Source organism: Ornithorhynchus anatinus, chromosome 14 (genome assembly GCF_004115215.2).
Source record: "Ornithorhynchus anatinus isolate Pmale09 chromosome 14, mOrnAna1.pri.v4, whole genome shotgun sequence".
NCBI lineage: Eukaryota > Metazoa > Chordata > Mammalia > Monotremata > Ornithorhynchidae > Ornithorhynchus > Ornithorhynchus anatinus.
Window position 1 is genome coordinate 48,348,319 of NC_041741.1, and position 20,345 is coordinate 48,368,663.

The 20,345-nt window shown below is 60.1% G+C and overlaps 1 protein-coding gene across 1 annotated transcript; it reads left to right on the forward strand.

Annotated features, from left to right (window-relative positions):
- Positions 1–977: 977 nt before the first annotated feature.
- Positions 978–18,812, forward strand: HDAC10 (histone deacetylase 10). The gene is made up of 21 exons (XM_029078503.2): positions 978–1,098; positions 3,081–3,214; positions 4,677–4,811; positions 5,256–5,352; positions 6,405–6,502; positions 7,621–7,725; positions 8,342–8,410; positions 8,498–8,624; positions 9,265–9,330; positions 9,597–9,656; positions 9,793–9,882; positions 11,130–11,236; positions 11,498–11,565; positions 12,243–12,501; positions 13,851–13,935; positions 14,461–14,546; positions 14,976–15,032; positions 15,516–15,600; positions 16,911–17,096; positions 17,858–18,017; positions 18,598–18,812. Exons 2-21 carry the CDS (start codon positions 3,150–3,152, stop codon positions 18,717–18,719), a joined length of 2,127 nt encoding a protein of 708 aa, XP_028934336.1. The 5' UTR covers positions 978–1,098; positions 3,081–3,149; the 3' UTR covers positions 18,720–18,812.
- Positions 18,813–20,345: the final 1,533 nt, after the last annotated feature.

A 20,345-nucleotide genomic window follows, 5' to 3' on the forward strand; every position in this document is an offset into this window, starting at 1 on the left:
TCATCTGTAAAATGGGGATTAATAATAATACTACTAATAATAATAATGTTGGTATTTGTTAAGCGCTGACTCGGTGCCGAGCACTGTTCTAAGCGCTGGGGGAGATACAGGGTCATCAGGTTGTCGCTGTCTCTCCTCCAGCGCTTAGAACAGTGCTCGGCACCGAGGCAGCGCTTAACAAATAGCTGGGTGAGTGGAAAGAGCCCGGGCTTGGGAGTCCGAGGTCATGGGTTCGAATCCCGGCTCTGCCCCTTGTCAGCTGGGGGACTGTGGGCGAGTCGCTTCACTTCTCCGTGCCTCAGTGACCTCATCTTAGAACAGTGCTCTGCACCTAGTGAGCGCTGAACAAATACCAACATCATTATTATGATGATGATTTATCAAGAGCCTCGCCCCGGCTGTCCCCAGGGGCCGGGGGCGGCGGCGGCCGGCAGGGGGCGCAGCGGGGACGGGACAAGCGGGACGTCGAGGGCGGGGCCTCGCGGGCGTCGGTGGGCGTGGCCTGGCGGGCGTCGGTGGGCGTGGCCACGCACGCGTCGATGGGAGTGGTCTGGCGGGCGTCGGTGGGCGTGGCCCGGCGTGCGTCGGTGGGCGTGGTCTAGGGGGCCTCCGCGGGCGAGGTCTAGAGGGCGCCGATGGGCGTGCCCCGTGGGCGTCAGTGGGCGTGGCCTGGCGTGCGTCAGTGGGCGTGGCCTGGTGCGCGTCGATGGGCGTTGTCTGCGTGCGTCGGGGGGCGTGGTCTATCGTGCGTCAGTGGGCGTGTCCCGATGGGCGTCGACGGGCGCGGCCCGGGGTGCGTCAGCGGGCGTGTCCTATCGCGCGTCGGTGGGCGTGGCCTAGCACGCGTCAGTGGGAGGGGCCCGGCGTGCGTCGATGAGCGTTACCCGCGTGCGTCGGTGGGCGTGTCCTGGCCGGCGTCCGTGGGGCGCGGCCCGGCGTGCGTCGGGGGGCGTGGTCTAGCGTGCGTCAGTGGGCGTGTCCCGGGCCCGGGGCGCAGGGGGAGCTACCCGTGCAGAAGGAGGGCGCGGCTCGAGGGTCGGGGTCCCGCCGCCCCTTCCCCCGGAATCCCCCCGGAATCCCCCCGGCGCCCCTCCCGAGGTGGGTCACGGGCCGCCCCGCCCCCCACCCCGCCCCCCACCCCCTCTGCTTTCTCCTCCGCCCCACCCGGGGGCCTGCACCAGCTCACCCCACCGCCAAAAGCCTCTGGAATTCCTTCCTTAGCAATAATCATTATGTTGGGATTTGCTAAGCGCTCACTCTGTGCAGAGCACTGCTCTAAGCGCTGGGGGAGATGCAGGGGCATCAGGTGGCCCCCCGTGGGGCTCCCAGGCTGCATCCCCATTTTACAGACGAGGCCACTGAGGCCCAGAGAAGTGAAGTGACTTAGTATTGAGCAATTGCTAGGCGCAGAGCACTGTTGTAAGCGCTGGGGGAGATCCAGGGTCATCAGGTCCCACGTGGACCTCACGGTCTTCCTCCCCATTTTACAGATGAGGGAACTGAGGCCCAGAGAAGTGAAGTGACTTAGTATTGAGCGCTTACTTGGTGCAGAGCACTGTTGTAAGCGCTGGGGGAGATCCAGGGTCATCAGGTGGTCCCCCGTGGGGCTCCCAGGCTTCCTCCCCATTTTACAGACGAGGCCACTGAGGCCCAGAGAAGTGAAGTGACTTAGTATTGAGCAATTGCTAGGCGCAGAGCACTGTTCTAAGCGCTGGGGGAGATCCAGGGTCATCAGGTGGTCCCCCGTGGGGCTCCCAGGCTTCATCCCCATTTTACAGACGAGGCCACTGAGGCCCAGAGAAGTGAAGTGACTTAGTATTGAGCGCTTACTTGGCGCAGAGCATTGTTCTAAGCGCTGGGGGAGATCCAGGGTCATCAGGTTGTCCCCCAGTCTTCATCCCCATTTTGCAGATGAGGTCACTGAGGGACAGAGAAGTGAAGGGACTTGCCCACAGTCACCCAGCTGACAAGTGGCAGAGCCGGGATTCGAACCCATGACCTCTGACTCCCAAGCCCGGGCTCTTTCCATTGAGCTACGATGAGGACTGTGAGCCTCACGTGGGACCACCTGATGACCCTGTATCTCCCCCAGCGCTTAGAAGGGTGCTCTGCACATAGTAAGCGCTTAACAAATACCAACGTTATTATTATTATTACAATTCGGCAACAGATAGAGACAATCCCTACCCAATGGCGAGCTCACACCCGACCACCCGCCGGCCCAGGGAGGTGGGAGGGCTCAATTCCTGGCTGTCTGAGGGAGGAATAAAGAACAGTGGGTAGGGATAATAATAAGAATGGTATTTGTTAATAATAACAATAATGATGATGGTATTTGTTAAGCGCTTACTCTGTGCTGAGCCCTGTTGTAAGCGCTGGGGGAGATACAGGGTCATCAGGTGGTCCCACGTGAGGCTCACAGTCTCCATCCCCCTTTTACAGATGAGGGAACTGAGGCCCAGAGAAGTGAAGCGACTTGCCCAAAGTCACCCAGCTGACAAGTGGCGGAGGCGGGATCAGAACCCACGACCTCTGACTCCCGACCTCGGGCTCTTTCCACTGAGCCACGCTGTTAAGCGCTCATTACGTGCCAGGCACTTAGCGGATACGGCAAAAATGGAGCCGGACGCTGCCCCTGTCCCACGTGGGGCTCGTTTTTCGGATGAGGGAACAGAGGCACAGAGAAATGACTCGCCCCGTGATGTGACAGAACCCGGACTAGAACCCATGACCTGATTCCCAGGCCTGTGCTCCATCCACCACCCCACGCTGCTTCTCTGGAGAATGACTAGAGAGCCCCTAGTCATTTATTCTTTCATTCGGTCATATTGATTAAGCGCTGACTGTGTGCCGAACGCTGTACTAAGCGCGTGGGAAAGTACAACGGTCCCCCCGTTTCACAGAAGGAAAGACTGAGCCGCCAAAGCGTTTGCCCTTAGTTTGGAGGCCTCGAGAAGGGCCTCGCGTCCCGGGCCCGTGACGGGAGGTCCACCCCCTGCCCCCAAGGAGAAAGATGGGAGGGAAAGGGCTCCGCCTCGGGTGGCTATGGGGGAGACGACGCGGGATTTCGTCTCGTGCAGAGACCCAGTTGGGTCTTCTCCCCGAGTTCTGCGCGGTCCACTTCCGCTGCTCTCTCGCCGGGCCCGACGATGGCTGCTGGAACAGCCCTCCTCTACGATGAAGCCATGACCCGTGTGAAGCTGCTGTGGGACGAGTAAGGGCCCGGGGGACGGGAATTCAGTGGTCTTTATTGAGCTCTGACTGTGTGCGGAGCACTGTACTAAACGCTTGGGCGAGTACGATGCAAGAGATGGCCGTCGGGAGGGGAGAGGGGGTGGGGGCGTTTGTGGGAACTGGGGAGGGGCTGGGAGGGCTTTCGGGTGGATTATACCATCGCCGTAACTGCGGTAGTAAGTGCTTACTATGTGCCAGGCACTGTACTGAGTGCTGGGGTAAATAAAAGCAAATCAGATTGGACGCGGTCCCTGTCCGCATGCGGCTCACAGTCTTAACCCCCATTTTACAGTCGAGGTAACCGGGGCCCAGAGAAGTGAGGGGACCTGTCCAAGGTCACGGAGCAGATAAGTGGTAGGAGCCGGGATTAGAACCCAGGTCCTTCTGACTCCCAGGCCCATGTTCTATCCACTAGGCTAAGCCACTGCCTCCACCTACCCACCGGGCTCCTGCATCAAATAGTCATTGGTATCTTTTAACAATAATAATAATGATAATGTTGGTATTTGTTAAGCGCTTACTATGTGCAGAGCACTGATTTAAGCGCTGGGGGAAATCAGGTCGTCCCACGTGAGGCTCACGGTTAATCCCCATTTTGCAGATGAGGTAACTGAGGCACAGAGAAGTGAAGTGACTCGCCCACAGTCACACAGCTGACGAGTGGCAGAGTCGGGAGTCGAACCCGTGACCTCCGACTCCCAAGCCCGGGCTCTTGCCACTGAGCCACGCTGCTTCGTTTTAAGCACGTACCTTGTGTAGAGCATGCCGTAAACGCCTGGGAGAGGACAACGGAGCGAGACGTGATGCGTACCTTTGAGGAGCTTACAGTCTAGCAAAGGGAGACGGGCATTAAGATAAATTTCCCACGGGGAAACCAGCCGAGTGTAATGATATGTACATACGTGACTGGAGGTCGCGTGAGTACCTTGTTCTGGGGGAAAGACTCGAGGTGACACAACAGGAAAAACGGGATGGAGAGATGAAAGATTAGTGAGGGAAGACTTCCTGGGGGAGGTGCGTTCCCGGATAGCAGGCACGATGCAAGAATGGGGGACCCGAAGGAGGTGCGGAGGGCGTTGGGGAGTCTCACCTCCCCAGTCTTTGTCATTCCCTGCGGCTTTGGGCCTCTTTTTGCCTCACCAAAGACAGCTTTGGGCCCAAGCTCTCTCCCCCGTCGTGGCGGAGACCGGCCCCAGCCCCCCTCCTCAAGGAGCCCCCCATCCGGAAGAGGAAAAGGGACAGAACCGCGTCCGCCCTCGGGGAGCCTTGGGCCCGGGAGAGGTCACGGGCCCGACACGGGCCTCTCCTCTGGCCCAGAAGGGAAACTGAGACCCAGTCACGCAGCCCGCGGACGGTCAGCCGAGGGCCCGGGGGTCCAGGCTGGTGCTGGCGGGGCGGGGCGGGGACGATGACGTGGGCTGAGTCTCGGTGTCTCCACGCAGCCCCATCTGCGCCATCGAGGTCCCCGAGCGACTGTCGTCCTGCTACGAGAGGCTGCGGCGGCACGGGCTGGCCCGGCGCTGTGTCCGGCTCCCGGCCAGAGAGGCGACCGAGGAGGATATTCGGCTCGTGCACAGGTGCGGGGACCCTCCCCCCCCCCCCCCGACCTGCACCCCCTCCTTGGCCTTTTGGGCACATCCCCGGGGTGCTAAATCGGCGTCATCTGCCCCACCCCTGCCCTCTGCCCGAACCCCCCGATATCCCATGCCACTCTGCGGGAGACGTCGCCGGTCAGGCGCGGCGTGGCGTTACTCCCAGTCCCGTCCCTAGCCCCCTCCCCAAGCCCAGCGGGTTCGGACCCCGTCCTCCCGCCCGGTTTTCTGATCCGGGATGGAGGGTCCCGCGGCGGGAGGCGGAAAGACCCCCCTCCGGCCTCCCTCCCCGCGGCCCGAGCCCGAGGTGGCCGTTACCGGACCGGGCCGACCGGGCCGCTGGGTCTGGGCCGGCCGCGTCCGTCCCCGGACGGGGCCGTCGAGCCGGCACCGTGTTGGGCTCGCCGAGCCTCCACCTCACGCCCGCAGCCCCGAGTACCTGGAGGTGGTGAAGGCGACACAGACGATGGGCCAGGAGGAGCTGCGGGCCCTGTCCCAGCGCTACGATGCCGTTTACTTCCACCCGGTAAGCGCTCTTCCCCCTCCACCGCTCATGGCTGCTCGTTCACAGGTTCGGACCCAAGCTGTGGACTCTGGGTGACGTGCTCTTTTTTTTTTTTTTTAACGTATGATATTAAGGGCTCGCTACGTGCCACGCACTGTACTAAATGCTGGGGTAGATCCGAGCTAATCAGGTTGGACATATAGTCTGTGCCCCACATGGGGCGGAGCAGCGCGGCTCGGTGGAAAGAGCCCGGGCTTGGGAGTAATCCCGGCTCTGCCGCCTGTCAGCTGTGTGACTCTGGGCAAGTCACTTCACTTCTCGGTGCCTCAGTTCCCTCATCTGTAAAATGGGGATGAAGCCTGTGAGCCCTACGTGGGTCAAGCTGATCACCTTGTATCTACCCCAGCGCTTAGAACAGTGCTCGGCACAGAGTAAGCGCTTAAATACCGACATTATTATTAATGGGAAGCAGCGTGGCATAGTGGATAGAGCACGGGGCTGGGAGTCAAAAGGTCCTGGGTTCTAATCCCAGCTCTGCCTCTTGTCTGCTGTGTGACTTTGGGCAAATCGCTTCACTTCTCTGGGCCTCAGTGACCTCATCTGTAAAATGGGGATCGAGACCGTGAGCCCCCGTGGGGCCGGGACTGTGTCCAAGCTGATTTGCTTGTATCCACCCCAGCGCGTAGTACGGTGCCTGGCACCTAGTAAGCGTTTAACAAATACCAGAATTATTATTCTTATAATCCCCATTTTACCAATGAGGTAACCGAGGCCCAGAGAAGCAAAGTGACTTGCCCAAGGTCACAGGGCGGGCAAGTGGCGGGGCTAGGATTAGAACCCGGGTCCTTCTGACTCCCCAGGCCGCTAGGCCGTGCACTGAACGTCCTGCCGACTGCCTCCAACCCCAGCTGTTGTGAGGGGTCCTGGAAGGGGAGAGGGGAGGTCTCGGGCCGCCAGCGTCGGGGGTCCCAGATTGATCCGACTATCGGGGGACGCCCTGACGCTCCTATCCCTGCCGACTCCCGGTGGGCAGTGGGCCCACGTGCCCGCCCCAAGACTCGGTCTCCCCGCAGGAGAGCTACCGGTGTGCCCGGCTCGCCGCGGGGGTCACCCTGCAGCTGGTGGATGCCGTGCTGACCGGAGCCGTGCGCAACGGCATGGCATTGGTCAGGTAACTGTGCCCTTCCTTCCGCCTTCCCGTCCACGATCCCCGCCATAAATGGCCCGGGATGCCCATCCCGCACCGCCCACGGTGCCCACCTCCTGGGCCCACCGCCTCCCATCCCCACCCCGCCGCGTGCGAGGATTCACAGGGTTCATTCATTCGTATCCAGTCGTCTTTATTGAGCGCTTACTGTGTGCAGAGCACTGTACTGAGCGCTGAGTACGTTGAAACACGGTTCACGCTGACACCCGATATAAGCGCACATGATACGGTTTGTGAAGGCACGCGAAGATACGCTTAATAAGTGGGTTTATCACCCCGATCAACGCAGGGAGACCCAACCCTAGCTGCGTGGGGGAGCCACAGGGAATGCAAAGGGCGGTCCGCGGGATCAGACAACCTGAGTCTCAATGGCATCGAGACTCATTCATTCAGTCGTATTTATTGAGCACTACCTTGGGCAGAGCACTGTACTGTGAGCTGGGGAGAAACAACAATAAACAGACACAGTCCCTGCCCACAACGAGCTTACGGTTTGGGTGGGGGGAAGAAAGATGTCAATACATATAAATAACAGATATGTACATGAGTGCTGTGGGGCTGGGAGGGGGGGAGAACGAGGGGAGCAAGTCAGGGGGATGCCGAGTGGGAGATGAGGAAAAGTGGGAAGACCTCTTGGAGGAGATGGGCCCTCAATAAGGCTTTGTAAGTGGGCAGATTTGAGGAGGGAGGGCAGAACGTGGGCTAGGGGTTGGCGGCGAGATCGAGGCCTGCGCAACTGTAGAGGGACGGGGGGCTTTGAGAGCCTTATCGCCTTGGGAAGTATCCTCCTGACCACGTCCGGCACTTTCCCCCCAGTGCAGACTTTTGTGTTTGTCCCAGCCCTGTGAGATAAGGCCTACGTTCCCAGAGTTGGGCCGTTCTGCACCTGGTGCAGAGGTGCGGCTCTTCTTTATCAGGGGCCTTCCTCCTCCTCCTCCTCCTTCCGGGTTTATGAACCGAAGGGGGCCCACGGTTCTCGGGTTGGCGCCGGGAGATCCTCGTGCGCTAGATTGGAAAAGTGCCACTAAGAGCCCTCCTGGTTATTCTTCTTCGCGATGCCCCTTCCGCTCTCCCCGACGCAGGCCCCCAGGACACCACAGCCAGAGAGACGCCGCCAACGGGTTTTGCGTGTTCAACAACGTGGCCGTTGCAGCCCGGCACGCGAAGGCCAAGCACGGGCTGAAGAGGTGAGGCCCGTGCAGATGATTCAGGGCTCCAGCTTTTCAAGCCTCCGATTTCCTCCCCTCTCCCCCGTTCTTAAGCCATCAGGATTTGGGGGTGTCCAAGCCCCGCTGGGTGACACCCCTCTCCCAGAGCCCACCCGCTGACCCCTCCGCCCGCCCCATTCCTGACCCGGCTCTGCCCGACCCCGAACTCCTTCCCCTCCCTCTCCAACCTCCAGCTTCATCCCCCCGAAAGGTGGGAAGTTCTTCCTGATGTCCAACTGCAGTTTCTCCCGCTGCATTTCCCTCTCCTCTGAATCTCCCGGGTCCCGAGGGTGGGCTGGATCCCACCTCAGAGTACAGGACTCAGAGGACCCGGATCTCGCGTCCTCCGCCCCCGGGAAGCCCCCCACACCTTGACGCTACACCGTCGCAGCAGGGGAATGGCGGGGTTGGGGAGTGGGGTGGGAGGGGCTCCACTCTCCAGCGGGATTGGGGGAGTGCTCGGGATGGTCCCCGGAAAATGAGGCAAAATCCCAGGGCCCAAATTGGATAGAGGTGATGGGGTTAGCCCAGCCCCCTCTCTCCCTTCCTCCCTTCCTCCCTTTCTCTCACTTGTCTCCCTCTCTCCTTTGGGCAGAATTCTCATCGTGGACTGGGACATTCACCACGGTCAGGGCACCCAGTACCTGTTCCAGGATGACCCAAGGTCAGAGTCAGAATGTCCGAGCCAGGGGTGGGGGCGGGGGTCGGGGAGAGGATGCTCTGTTCGGTGACCCCTTCCGTGTGCATCCAGCGTCCTGTACTTCTCCTGGCACCGCTACGAACACCAGCGTTTCTGGCCGCAGCTCCGAGAATCCGACTACGACGCCGTGGGGCAGGGCAGCGGCCGAGGATTCAACGTCAATGTGCCCTGGAATGAGGTTGGGGACCTCCCGCCCCCCGACACCCTTCCCCAGGATGGGGTGCCCGGACCTCGGGCCCACGCCCCGCCACCCCTCCCCATGATAGGGTGCCCAGGAAGGGGTCGCGGGTGACCGCCCCAGAGCCCGGGGCCAACTGGCACCCGGCTCCCGGCCTGGCCCGAGCCGAGCCCCGGGGCCGCGTCCCCCGTCCTCACCCGAGGGTTCCAGCGAGTGCGGGACCCTCCTCCTGCCGTGGTCTGATTTGGACGTGAGGGGCCAGGCCCTGAAGGTGCCCACTCCATGGGGGTGATTCCCTGCACTCCCAGCCTCGACCCTCCCTGGCCCCTGCACATCCTTAAGGACTCCAATCAGGGCCACAGAGACCCAATCTGGGGCCTTCTTTCCTGGCCTGTTGGCTCTGTGAAGCCTGCCACCGCCTGACCCTTCCCCTTAAGGTTCCTGCCCCTTTCTCGCCCTGTTTGCCCCTGCCCCTTGTGAAGAGCGCAGACCGCCCCCCACCCCTAACCCGGGACCGCCGATCCTTCCTTTCCCCACCCGGGCCGGGCTGCCGAGGTCTTCCCCACTCCCCGACCCCCCGGGGCATCCCCTCCCTCTCGCCCGCACCCCCGCCTGCCACTGACTGGCTCTTTCCCGGCAGGTGGGAATGGGGAACGCCGACTACCTGGCTGTGTTCTTCCACGTTCTGCTGCCGCTGGCGCTGGAGGTGATGTCTGGGCCGGGCTCCCCCGCCCTGCCGGCTTGATGGGGGGACGGGGGGTCGGGGGGAGTGGGATGGGGAGAGGGGTCCCCCAACCACAGGACCCGCTCGGTGGGGGGAGGGGAAAGGGGAGAGGGCCTCCTCGGGGAAGGGACGGGGTGGAAAACGGGCAGAAGGAATACCAAAGATCTCCAGATTTCACGGAGGGAAGATCAACCCGCTCCTCCCCGCCCCGTCTGTTTCCCCCGTAAACCGTGCTGTGGGATCAACAGTTCAACCCCGAATTGGTCTTGGTGTCCGCGGGCTATGACTCCGGGATCGGGGACCCCGAGGTGAGCTTTCTGGTCTTTGGCAGGTGAGGGGTCCCGGGATCCCCCCAGTTGGGGCTGGGGACCTGAGGGGGGCTTGGGATGACTGGAGTCGTGCTGATGGGTGGCGGGGGGTCGGGGACGTTATTTCTGGTTGTAGGGAGAGATGGTCGCCACCCCGGAGTGCTTTGCACACCTGACACATTTGCTGCAGCCACTGGCCGGGGGCAGGCTGTGTGTTGTCCTGGAGGTGAGTGTCCTATGTCCCGTTGAGTGCCAGGATATCAGTGGGGGCTCTCCAGGGCCGAACACAGAGACCCAGGGGACATGCTTGGGGTCGCTCGGTCTATCCCCCTGCCTTGGGGTCTTGTAGTTGCTCCAGCTGATGAGTCCCGAGCGGACGGGGGCCGGGTCGGGGGACAGAAGGACCTCTGCGAGCCGCTCTTTTAAGGCTCACATTGCAGCAGGCGGAGCCCAGGTCAGATGGGAAGAGAAACTGCTCCCCAGGAAGGGATGTAGGGTTCTGAAAGGGTGGGGTCTCCTCCTCTGGGGGTCAGAGACAACGGGAGAACAGGAGAGACCCCCAACCCACCGCCCTCCCAGGTTCGGGTGGGCCAGGGAGGGGGTCACGAGCATCCTGTGAGCGGGGAATGCGTCTATTTATTGCTATGTGGTACTTTCCCAAGCACTTAATTCAGTGCTCTGCACACGGTAAGCGCTCAGTAAATACGATTGACTGCCAGAGGCAGAGGGATGGATGCAGGAAGTGTAGGATGATGCTGGGAGGCATCGCTAGGGTTTTGGGATCCCGTGTTCGGGTTTGCCGAACAGTGAATAATGAAGGAGTAGGAGATAGATTACCCTCTCAGAGTCGCACCTGGAGAGTTTCCAGTCCTCCTCTACCTGTCACGACTACAGGAGGGAGAGTCAAGCAGAGGCCTGTCCATTCCATTCCCAGCCTGGGCAGTGGCTAGCGAGCGGAAGGCCATCTGCTGCAAGTCAAAACTCACCTGGGCTGGGCAGAGTCTCATTTATTCATTCATTCAGTAGTATTTATTGAGCGCTTACTATGTGCAGAGCACTGGACTAAGCGCTTGGAATGGACAAATCGGTAACAGATAGAGACAGTCCCTGCCCTTTGACGGGCTGACGGTCTAACTGGGGGAGACGGACAGACAAGAACAATAGCAATAAATAGAATCAAGATAAATACTGCACGGAAGGAGGCGATGGTAAACCATTTCCGTATTATTACCGGAAAATAATCTACGGATACGCTACCGGAACGACTGTAGGTGGAAGTGGGGCGTTCTGGGAGAGATGCGTCTATGGCGTCGCTATGGGTCGGACACGACTCGACAGCATAAGACAACTACGGGGATGTAGATAGGTTTGTTTTTTTTCTCCCTGGGAGATCAAGGGCACAGAGGGGAGAGGCGCCCCTACGGACCCTTCCCCCAGCCCCTGCAGCCCCCCCGGCCTGCTTCCCTTCTCCAGGGCGGATACCACCTGTTGTCGCTGGCGGAGTCGGTCTCTACGACGGTCAGGACTCTCCTCGGCGACCCCCTGCCCCCGCTGCCGGGCAACATGGAGCCGTGCTTCAGGTTCAGGGCAGGGGTCTGGGCGGGGGGGCAGGGTGGGGAATCCAAGTGGGGGAGGGCCTGGGGCTAATCCTCAAGGCCAAGGAGGTGGGACAGGGGGAGAAGGTGGTCCTGGGGATCTGGGGAGTCCTGGGGGTGGGGGGCTCCTTCTGGGAGAGAAAGGCCAACTGAGGGAGGGTGGGGCTGGAGGGGGAGAGGGTGCTGATCGTCTCTGGGGCCCCCCCAGTTGGCACTCACCGCCTCTGTGCCATTGTCACCGGGCAGCGCCCTGGAGTCGATTCAGAACGTACGAGCTGCCCAGGCCCCATACTGGACGTGCCTCAGGCAGGAAGGTACCCGGCTGGAGACGGCAGGGGGGCGGCGGGGTCCCCGGGGCCAGAGGGGTGGGGACGGTGGGTCCAGAAGGGGCATTTCAGAAACTGAGGCTTTTGGTCTTAGCCCCGCCTCTAGCATGCTGCGTGACCTCGGGCGAGTCACTTAACTTTCATTCGTTCATTCAATAGTATTTATTGAGCGCTTACTATGTGCACAGCACTGTACTAAGCGCTTGGAATGGACAAATCGGTAACAGATACGGTCCCTGCCTTTTGACGGGCTTACAGTCTAATCGGGGGAGACGGACAAAAACGATCGGTTTTCTCATCCGTAAAACGGGGATTCCATGCCCGTTCTCCTTCCTCCTTGGACTATAAACCTCATGTGTGACAGGGACTGGGTCCAACCTGATTCCCCTGAATCTACCTTATCGCTTAGTATAGAGCTTGGCATTAGCGCTTAACAAGTACCGCAGTTATTAGCGTGATTATTTACCCTCAGCCCGATTTCTCTCAAGCTCAGAGTTTGAAGGCCCAAGCTAATTTATGTGGGGCAGAAAGAGTTCAACGGACAGCTGACCCAGTGAGAAGAAAGTGCGTGGTGGGGAAGGGGGACGTTGGGGGCGGGGCCGTCTCAAGCGATGTGGGGATTTGCCCCCCACCGGACCGGCCCGTTCCCCCACCTCGTCTCCTAGGTGCCGGCCCGGAACAGGGTTCCAGCCCCGGAGCCCCGGAGCAGAGGTCGGTCCCCCCGGGCCAGGAAGCCGAGCCCAGCGACGCCGCCAGCCTCGTGGAGGAGGCCCTGGCCACTCTGAGGACCAGCCTGCTGGGCCCCATCCCTCCGATCCGCACGGCCGCCGGGCTGGCCTCCGGACCCCCGGGGTGGCCCCTGCCCTCGGCCGTGCACCGGGAGGAGGGGCCTGCCGGGGGAGGGGACGCTGCAGCTTTGGCCAGGTGGCGTACAGTGCCCGCCCCCGCCCCACAGTGGGGGCAGAGGGGATCTTGGAGGGTAGTGGGTTCGGATGTAGCTGCTCCTACCCTGCTGGGGTGAAACCCCGGGGCCCAGGCTGTCGGATAAAACCATCAGCTCCTGAACGGTGCCATCCCGCGTCAGACGGGCCATCCTGGCGAAGTGGCTAGAGCACAGGCCTGGGAGTCAGAAGGTCATGAGATCTAATCCCTGGTCCGCCACTTGTCTGCTGTGTGACCTTGGGCAAGTCACTTCGCTTCTCTGGACCTCAGTTCCCTCATCTTTAAATGAAGACTGAGACTGTGAGCCCCGGATGGGACGGGGCTGTGTCCAGCCCGATTCGCGTGTATCCACCCCAGTGCTTAGTATGGTACCTGGCACATAGTAAGCGCTTAACAAATACCCTTATTATCGTTATTATTATCCATCCCAGCACCTCATTGCCCCCCTCCATTCCTAATGTTTTCCCCAGTGACCCAGCATGGACCGTCCCCCACCCCAACTCTCCCCTTTCCATCCTGACTTGCCCCTCTCCATCCCTAACTGTCCTCCGGTGACCAAACCTGGACCATCCAACACCCCTGACTCTCCTCCTTCCTTAATGGTCCCCCCGTGACCCAGCACGGACAGTCCCACAGCCCCGACTCTCCCCTCTCCATCCCTGACCGTCCCCCAGTGACCCAACCTGGACCGCTCACCCCCGGGTCCGTCCTGACCCCTCTGGGAGCTGCCGGAATTTCCGGCCGCACGGCTCCCAGTGGGAACTCATTCCTTGCGCTCACAGTCCTCTGGGAGAAGTGTTTCCTCTTGTCGGGTTTGAACCTGCCTTCCTTTGGCTCTAGCGGAGCCCCTTGCCCTGGTGGGGTGGGATTTGGGGTCCAGTAATTCCATGTTCACCCCACCCTCCCCATCCTGGTTCTATGAACTTACTGCCAAAGCTCCTTTAGCCAGGGCTGCCCAGGGCTGAGGAACGTCCAGAAAATTGGCTACACTGGAGATCCTCTGACTCCAAGGAGCCTAATGAGCTCAAGGCATAGCGACCTGGGTTCTAATCCTGGCTCCACCACTTTCCTGCTGGGTGACCTTGGGCAAGACGCTCATCTTCTCTCTACCTAAATCGATCAATAATATTTATTGAGCGATTACTGTGTGCAGACATTGTATGAAACACTTAGGAGAGTACACTATGACAGATTTGGTAGGCATGTCTTCTGCCCACAAGCAGCTTAAAGTTTAGAGGAAATTACAGTCTAGAGGAGTGTAACAACATGATTTATGAGTATGCTTTTTTGTTTTGTGTGTGTGTGTGTGTGTGTATGCTCACGTGCAATAGAGGTGAAGCCCAGCTTGGAGACAAAGATGCTCTCCACTCTCTCGGAAAACTCCTGGCCATCTTGGACAAAATCCTGACAAAGCAGGTAATATGGCAGACTGGCCCTGGGGGAGACTGTGGTCCCCTCCTCCTCCTCCAAAGTTTGACAACCTCTATTTGGTTGTGGTGGTGTGGCCCTCCCCAGTGGCAGGGGACTAGACCAGATGACCAAATACTAACAAATAGTATTTGTTAAGTGCTTACTGTTTTCCAGGTACTGTACTAAGCGCTGGGGTAGATACAAGATAATGAGGTTGGACTCATTTCCTGTCCCACAGGGGGCTCCCAGTCTTAATCCCCAGTTTTTCAGATGAGGTAACTGAGGCCTAAAGAAGTGAAGTACTTGCCCGGGGTCACCCGGCAGACAAGCGGTGGAGCCGGGGTTAGAACCCAGGCCCTGCTGATTCCCTGGCCCGTGCGCTATCCACTAGGCCACGCCGCTTCTCTGTGAGCCGTCCCGATTCAGCCGGTGGCCGGGTCCCACGTCAACAGGGCCGTTCCTAGCCCTCCCTCTGAGACGACCACGGCCCCGGCGCGTCCCCCCTGAGTCTCCACCCTGCCTGGTTCCTAGGTCCGCAACGGAATCGTCACGACGCCTGCGGCTTCCGCCGCCTCCTCCGTGGCCGTCAAGCGCTGCGTCGACTCTGGGCTGAAGAGGTGACCCGGGTTTTCCTGGGCTTCTCCTGGGGGTTGTCCCTGACCCGGCGTTCCGACGTGATCGACCTGGAGCCCTCCTCCTCTCCCCTACCCGACTCCCACTCCCTCTCCACGCAGAGCACAGTTCAGGGTTTCCCATTCTGGGACGTGATCCCAGGATCACCCCACCTGCTTGGGTTCTGTCCTGCCCGGCCCAGCCCAACACGGCGGGACCCAAAGACCGAAAGGGGAGAGAGAGCATTATGTGACGATGTTTTGTGGGGGGTGAAGTGTGTGCTGTCTGTGACTGTTGGGGGGGGGGTGTCCGTATGTGTGTGCGTGTCCATTGGGGCCATTGGACCCAGCCCCTCGTGGGCGTCGTTCCCGTAGCGATTCCGGCTGCCGGTGCCCCCCGGGGCGGCCAGCAAGCCCGCGCTCTGGCCTCTGCAGGGTGCTCTGCGTCGCCGTGGGGGACCTGGATATCGCCGTGGACCTGACCGAGGAGGGGTGCGTGGCGACGGCTGTGACGGTGGCTGTGGTGGTCGCCGCGGCGGCTGCGGGGCCCTGAGAGAAGGATGTTTTCCTGGGTGGACTCGGGGGCGGCCCACTCACGACAGACCCCTCTCTGGGGCAGGGGATGCTGACAGAGCTGGGGGGCTTCAGGGGGTGGGGGTCACTGCTTATATGCCCTTTTCCTGCCCACACCGTCTCTAACCTTGCCTCTGATCGCTCCCGTTCTAGTCCCTTCGGAGGAGGTCGGGGTTTGGGGGAGGGGGGCAGAATGCCCGGCGGCTGTCTGTGGCAGCAGAGCCCGGGGGGCGATTCTGGCCGGGATGGTGGTGGGGCGGGAGGGCAGGGCCTGGGGGACGGGGGAAGCGGGTTCCCTAGTTCAGGCTGGTTCCCTCTCCTGGGGCCGGACGGGGGGGCCGGTCACTCCTTCTCCCCCTAGTCCCGGACCCCGCCAAGCCCAGCCCCTTCCTCCTCCCACAGCCAAGCCCTCCTGGTCCACGTCGGTGGGGCCGACAGGCCCGGAACCAGCCCTTCCGACTACCGCGTCCCCCTGGCCTGGAAACAGGTGACCCCGGGGCTGGAGGCTGGACCGGACCTATTTGAGGGGCGGGGGCGGGGGGGCGGTGATGGATGGGTTGTTACAACCCCAGGAGATGCAAGAATCATTTTGCCCATTTTACAGATGAGGACCCTGAGGCCTCGGGGAACACCACTCCAGTGTGACCTCCCAGGCTCAGACCCCAGACCCTCTCTAAATTCTGCCTTCTCCACAGCCCCAGGCTGAGCAGTGAGGGGCTGGTGTTCTCACCCCCATGGGAGCCCTTGTTTTTAGACTCCCATTGTTGCCGGAGGGTCCCAGGTCAGACGGGAAGAGGGACTGCCCTCCAGGAAGGAGTGGGGGGGGTCCTGAGAAGAGTGGGGGGTCCCTTTCTCTGGGCGTCTGAGACAATAAAAGAGCAAGAGAGACCACCACCCCATTGCCCTGCCAGGTTTGGGTGGGCGGGACACCGGGTCCACATTGGTTAAACGACTTTCCTGATCTCACACAGCGGAGCCAGGATTCAAACCCAGGGCTTCGACTTCTTGGTTGATTGATTGATCCTGTCACTGGGGCCTGGCACTGATTGCCCCCCCATTTGCCACCTCATGCCCCAAATGGAGGGTGAGGGATGGTCTGATGAAAAAGGGAGCTTCCTGAGAGGTTGGGGCTTCCCCCTAATTATAATACTGATGGCGGTGTTGGTTACGCCTTTCCTGTGAGAAGCAGCATGGCCTAGTGGCTAGAGCATGGGCCTGGGAATCAGAAGGCCATGGGTTCTAATCCCGGCCCCGCCACATACCTGCTGCGTGACCTTGGGCAAGTCACTTCACCTCTCTGTGTCCGCAGTTCCCTCATCTGTTAAATGGGGCTTGAGACTGTGAGCCCCATGTGGGACGGGAACAGTATCCAACCCGATTTGCTCGTTTCTACCCCAGCACTTAGTACAGTGCTTAAGCACGTAGTAAGCGTTGAACAAATACCAGTTATTATTATTAGTTGCCATTGTTTTTACAAGATGTTCTTCCCCTTGACTCTATTTATTGCCATTGTTCTTGTCCGTCCGTCTCCCCCGATTAGACCGTAAGCCCGTCAAACGGCAGGGACTGTCTCTATCTGTTGCCGACTTGTTCATTCCAAGCGCTTAGTACAGTGCTCTGCACATAGTAAGCGCTCAATAAATAAATACTATTGAATGAATTATTAAGCTCTGTACTAAGCGCTGGGGTAGATACAAGACTCCTGGCCAGAAGGGCGTCCCTTGGCGTTGAGCAGTGGTGGGGGTGACGGATTGAGCGCATACTCTCCCCCTGACTCTCTGCTCCGTCAAACCAAAGGGCGCCGAGGGCGACGGCCTCACCCTGGCTATCCCCGGCCTCCTCCTCCCCGTGGCCTACAGCTACCGGCCCGACCTGGTAGTCTTGGCTTTGGGGGCTGGCGCCCACCTGGACCGAGGGGAGACGTGGCTGCTCGCCGGCTTGCTGCAGGGCGTTGCCCAGGGGCGGATCCTGGCCGTGGTCCAGGTGAGAGGCCACAGGCCGGCCGCGGACGCTGCGTCTTGAGACCCTGGGTGTGTAGGGAGGGGAAGGGGGCGAGATGGGATTTTGTTGCGAGCCAGACTTCAGTGGGGTTCAGAGACTCAGCTGGACTCCCGGGGGGTCAGTGCCCAGTGAGGACAGGACAGTCGGAAGCATGAGGGAAGACAACCTTGGTGATGATTGTGGTCGTTAAGCGCTTACTATGTACCAAGCCCCAGGGTAGTTGCCGGATAAGTCGGACACCAGGGCTGACGGTCTGAAGGGGAGGAGAAACAGATATCGAATCCTCATTTTACAATTGAGGGAACGGAAGCACAGAGAAGCGAAATGATTCGCCTAAAGTTACTCAGCAGGCGAGTGGAGGAGCCAGGATTAGAACCCACGTCCCCCGACTCTCAGGCCGGGGCTCTTTCCACGAAGCCACGCTGCTCCTCGTCAACTGCAGTGTTAGTAGCGGAAAGGCGTGAGGGTAGTGGAGGAAGCGACGGGAGCGGCCTGGGCCGGGGTGAAGATCGGAGGGTGAGAAGGAGAGTGGTTGGGGGTTCGGGTACGTGTCGGGGGGCGGGGTGGTCACTGGTGGAGAGCTGGGAAAGGAAGGGAGGCTCCTCTTGGACCTCTGTAGCAGTGGGTCACGGGAGCTCCGAGAGGGCAGGTGTGGTGTCCTTGGGTCCCAGGACTGGGCCCAGAGGATACCGGTGCCGCAGTCGAGTGAGTCACGGCGGCCACATTTTCCCCCCGACCCCCAGGATTCGGAACTCTCCTATGTGGAAACGCTGACTGGAGCCCTTCTGGGGGCTCCCCCACCCACCCTGGGCATCCCCAGACCCGCGTCCCCGGAGAAAGTGCGGGCCCTGGAGCAGCAACGACAGCGGCTGCAGCGGCGGTGGAGGATGTTGCGGCGCTCAGGTGAGCCACTGGCCCCGGGTCTTGTTTGGCCGGGGGGGCTGGCGGGGTGTCCGGGAGGTTGGAGGGAGGCAGGGGCGCGGAGTCTCCAGCTGAACATCCCCCCCCTCTCGCCAACTCCTGATTTAACAGCTCCGCCTCCCCAGAGGGCAGCAAGCGACTGCCCTTTGGCGTAGCCGCGGTACATTCTGGGTGCGGGGAGGCCGCCCCGCCATCCTTCCCCAGCCGGGGACACCCCAGGCCACGGCGGGGTGGCGGCTCTCCCCGGGCCCCGCTGACCGGTTACGCGATCCCAGCACCCAAACTGGTCTCGGGACCGGAGGCTCTGGTCCAAGAGGTGAGGGTGGCCGACCGGCCGGTCAGTCCCGTGGTGCGGCCCACCTCTGCCTCGAGGGCCGACGTACCCCCGCCGTCGGCTCTTCTGTCCGCCGGGGAGAGGGGACCACCGGGACCCCAGGCCGAAGGCTGTGGGGAGCAAAAGTGGACTGGCCGTGCCGGCGATGGGGGACGGTGCCAGAGGGGAGGAGGGAATTCGCAACTCGTCTTACGCTTCCTTTCTCTCTCATTCTCCCTTCCGGTAAAGTAAGCGATACTCGCCTCCCCTCCTCCACCCCCAACACCGTTCGGACCTCCGTGGCCGTGGACAGCGAAGACCGGCAGGCGTCTGATGTGGGCCACCCGCTGCAGGCTGAAGCCACAAGATAATAATCATCACGATGGCATTTGTTAAACGCTTACTATGTGCCAAGCACTGTTGTAAGCGCTGGGGGGGGGGGGTACAATTTTAGGTTGTCCTAAGTGGGGCTCACAGTCTTAATCCCCATTTTACAGACGAGGTCACTGAGGGACAGAAAAGTTAAGTGACTTGCCCAAAGTCACTCAACCGACAAGCGGCGGAGCCGGGATTAAAACCCATGACCTCTGATTCCCAAGCCCGTGTTTTTTCCTCTGAGCCACGATGCCGGGGCCGGGGCGGGAGGCGGTTGGGACCACAGGCCTGCCGCCCTGGCAAGTAAGCAGTGACTCTGACCTGCTGACCACACAGCCAAAGGACGTTTTGGGAGAGATCAGCCATAACGAGGAGCGGTCAGCGGGTGGCTGGGGTTCCTATGGCCCCTCTCCACCTGCAGCTCCCCCTGGACCTCCCAAGCCTCCCCTAGCTCCGGATTGCCCCTTCTAAGCGGGCACCAGCCCCAGGTCGTCGTGGTACACATGTGGACCTCTGCCTTGAGTGATCGGTGGTCTTTGGAAACGCGAGGCTGGTCCATCCTCTGGTCACCCTTACAGCCATTAAAAGTTTTCCTCCTCCAGGAAGCCCTGGGACCTCGCCTCTGCCAGCCATGTATTTTTAGGGAGAAAAGCCCAGGTGGTGGCCACTCTTGGACCGGTCGGGTGGCTGGGCCCCGTCCAGGCCCGGTTGCCCACTAGCTTCGCTGGGCTAAGCTCCCTCGGGGTCTGGGTTGACTGAAGTCCTCGAAACGGTTGACGGAATGGAGAGTGTGGGTCCTTGGGGAAAAGGTTAAAAGAATCGAGGGGGTTGAGCGATGAGGAGGAAGGGGGTCTCCCTGTGGGCGGGAGGTTGCCACCGGGATTAGGCCGCCCCCTGCACATTCATTCATTCAATAGTATTTATTGAGTGCTTACTATGTGCAGAGCACTGTTCTAAGCGCTGGGGGAGATACAGGGTCATCAGGTTGTCCCACGGGAGGCTCACAGTTAATCCCCATTTTCCAGATGAGGGAACCGAGGCACAGGGAAGTGAAGTGACTTGCCCACAGTCACACAGCTGACAAGTGGCAGAGCCGGGATTCCAACCCACGACCTCTGACTCCCCAGCCTGGCCTCTTTCCACCGAGCCCCGCTGCTTCTCTATTTGTTGCTGAATTGGACTTTCCAAGCGTTTAGTCCAGTGCCCTGCACAGAGTCAGCACTCAGTCAAGGCCATCGAATAGATGAATCAATACGTTTGAGTGAATGAATCAATGAATCAATACGATTGAGTGAATGAATGAATCAATCAATACGATTGAGTGAATGAATGAATAAATACATTTGAGTGAATGAATGAATCAATACGATTGAGTGAATGATTGAGTATGATTGAGTGAATGAATAAATTCGTTTTGGTGAATGAATGAATGAATCAATACGATTGAGTGAATGAATGAGTAAACACGATTGAGTGAATGAATAAATTTGAATGAATGAATGAATAAATTCGTTTGAGTGAATGAATGAATCAAGACGATTGAGTGAATGAATGAGTAAATACGATTGAGTGAATGAATAAATTTGAATGAATGAATAAATTCGTTTGAGTGAATGAATGAA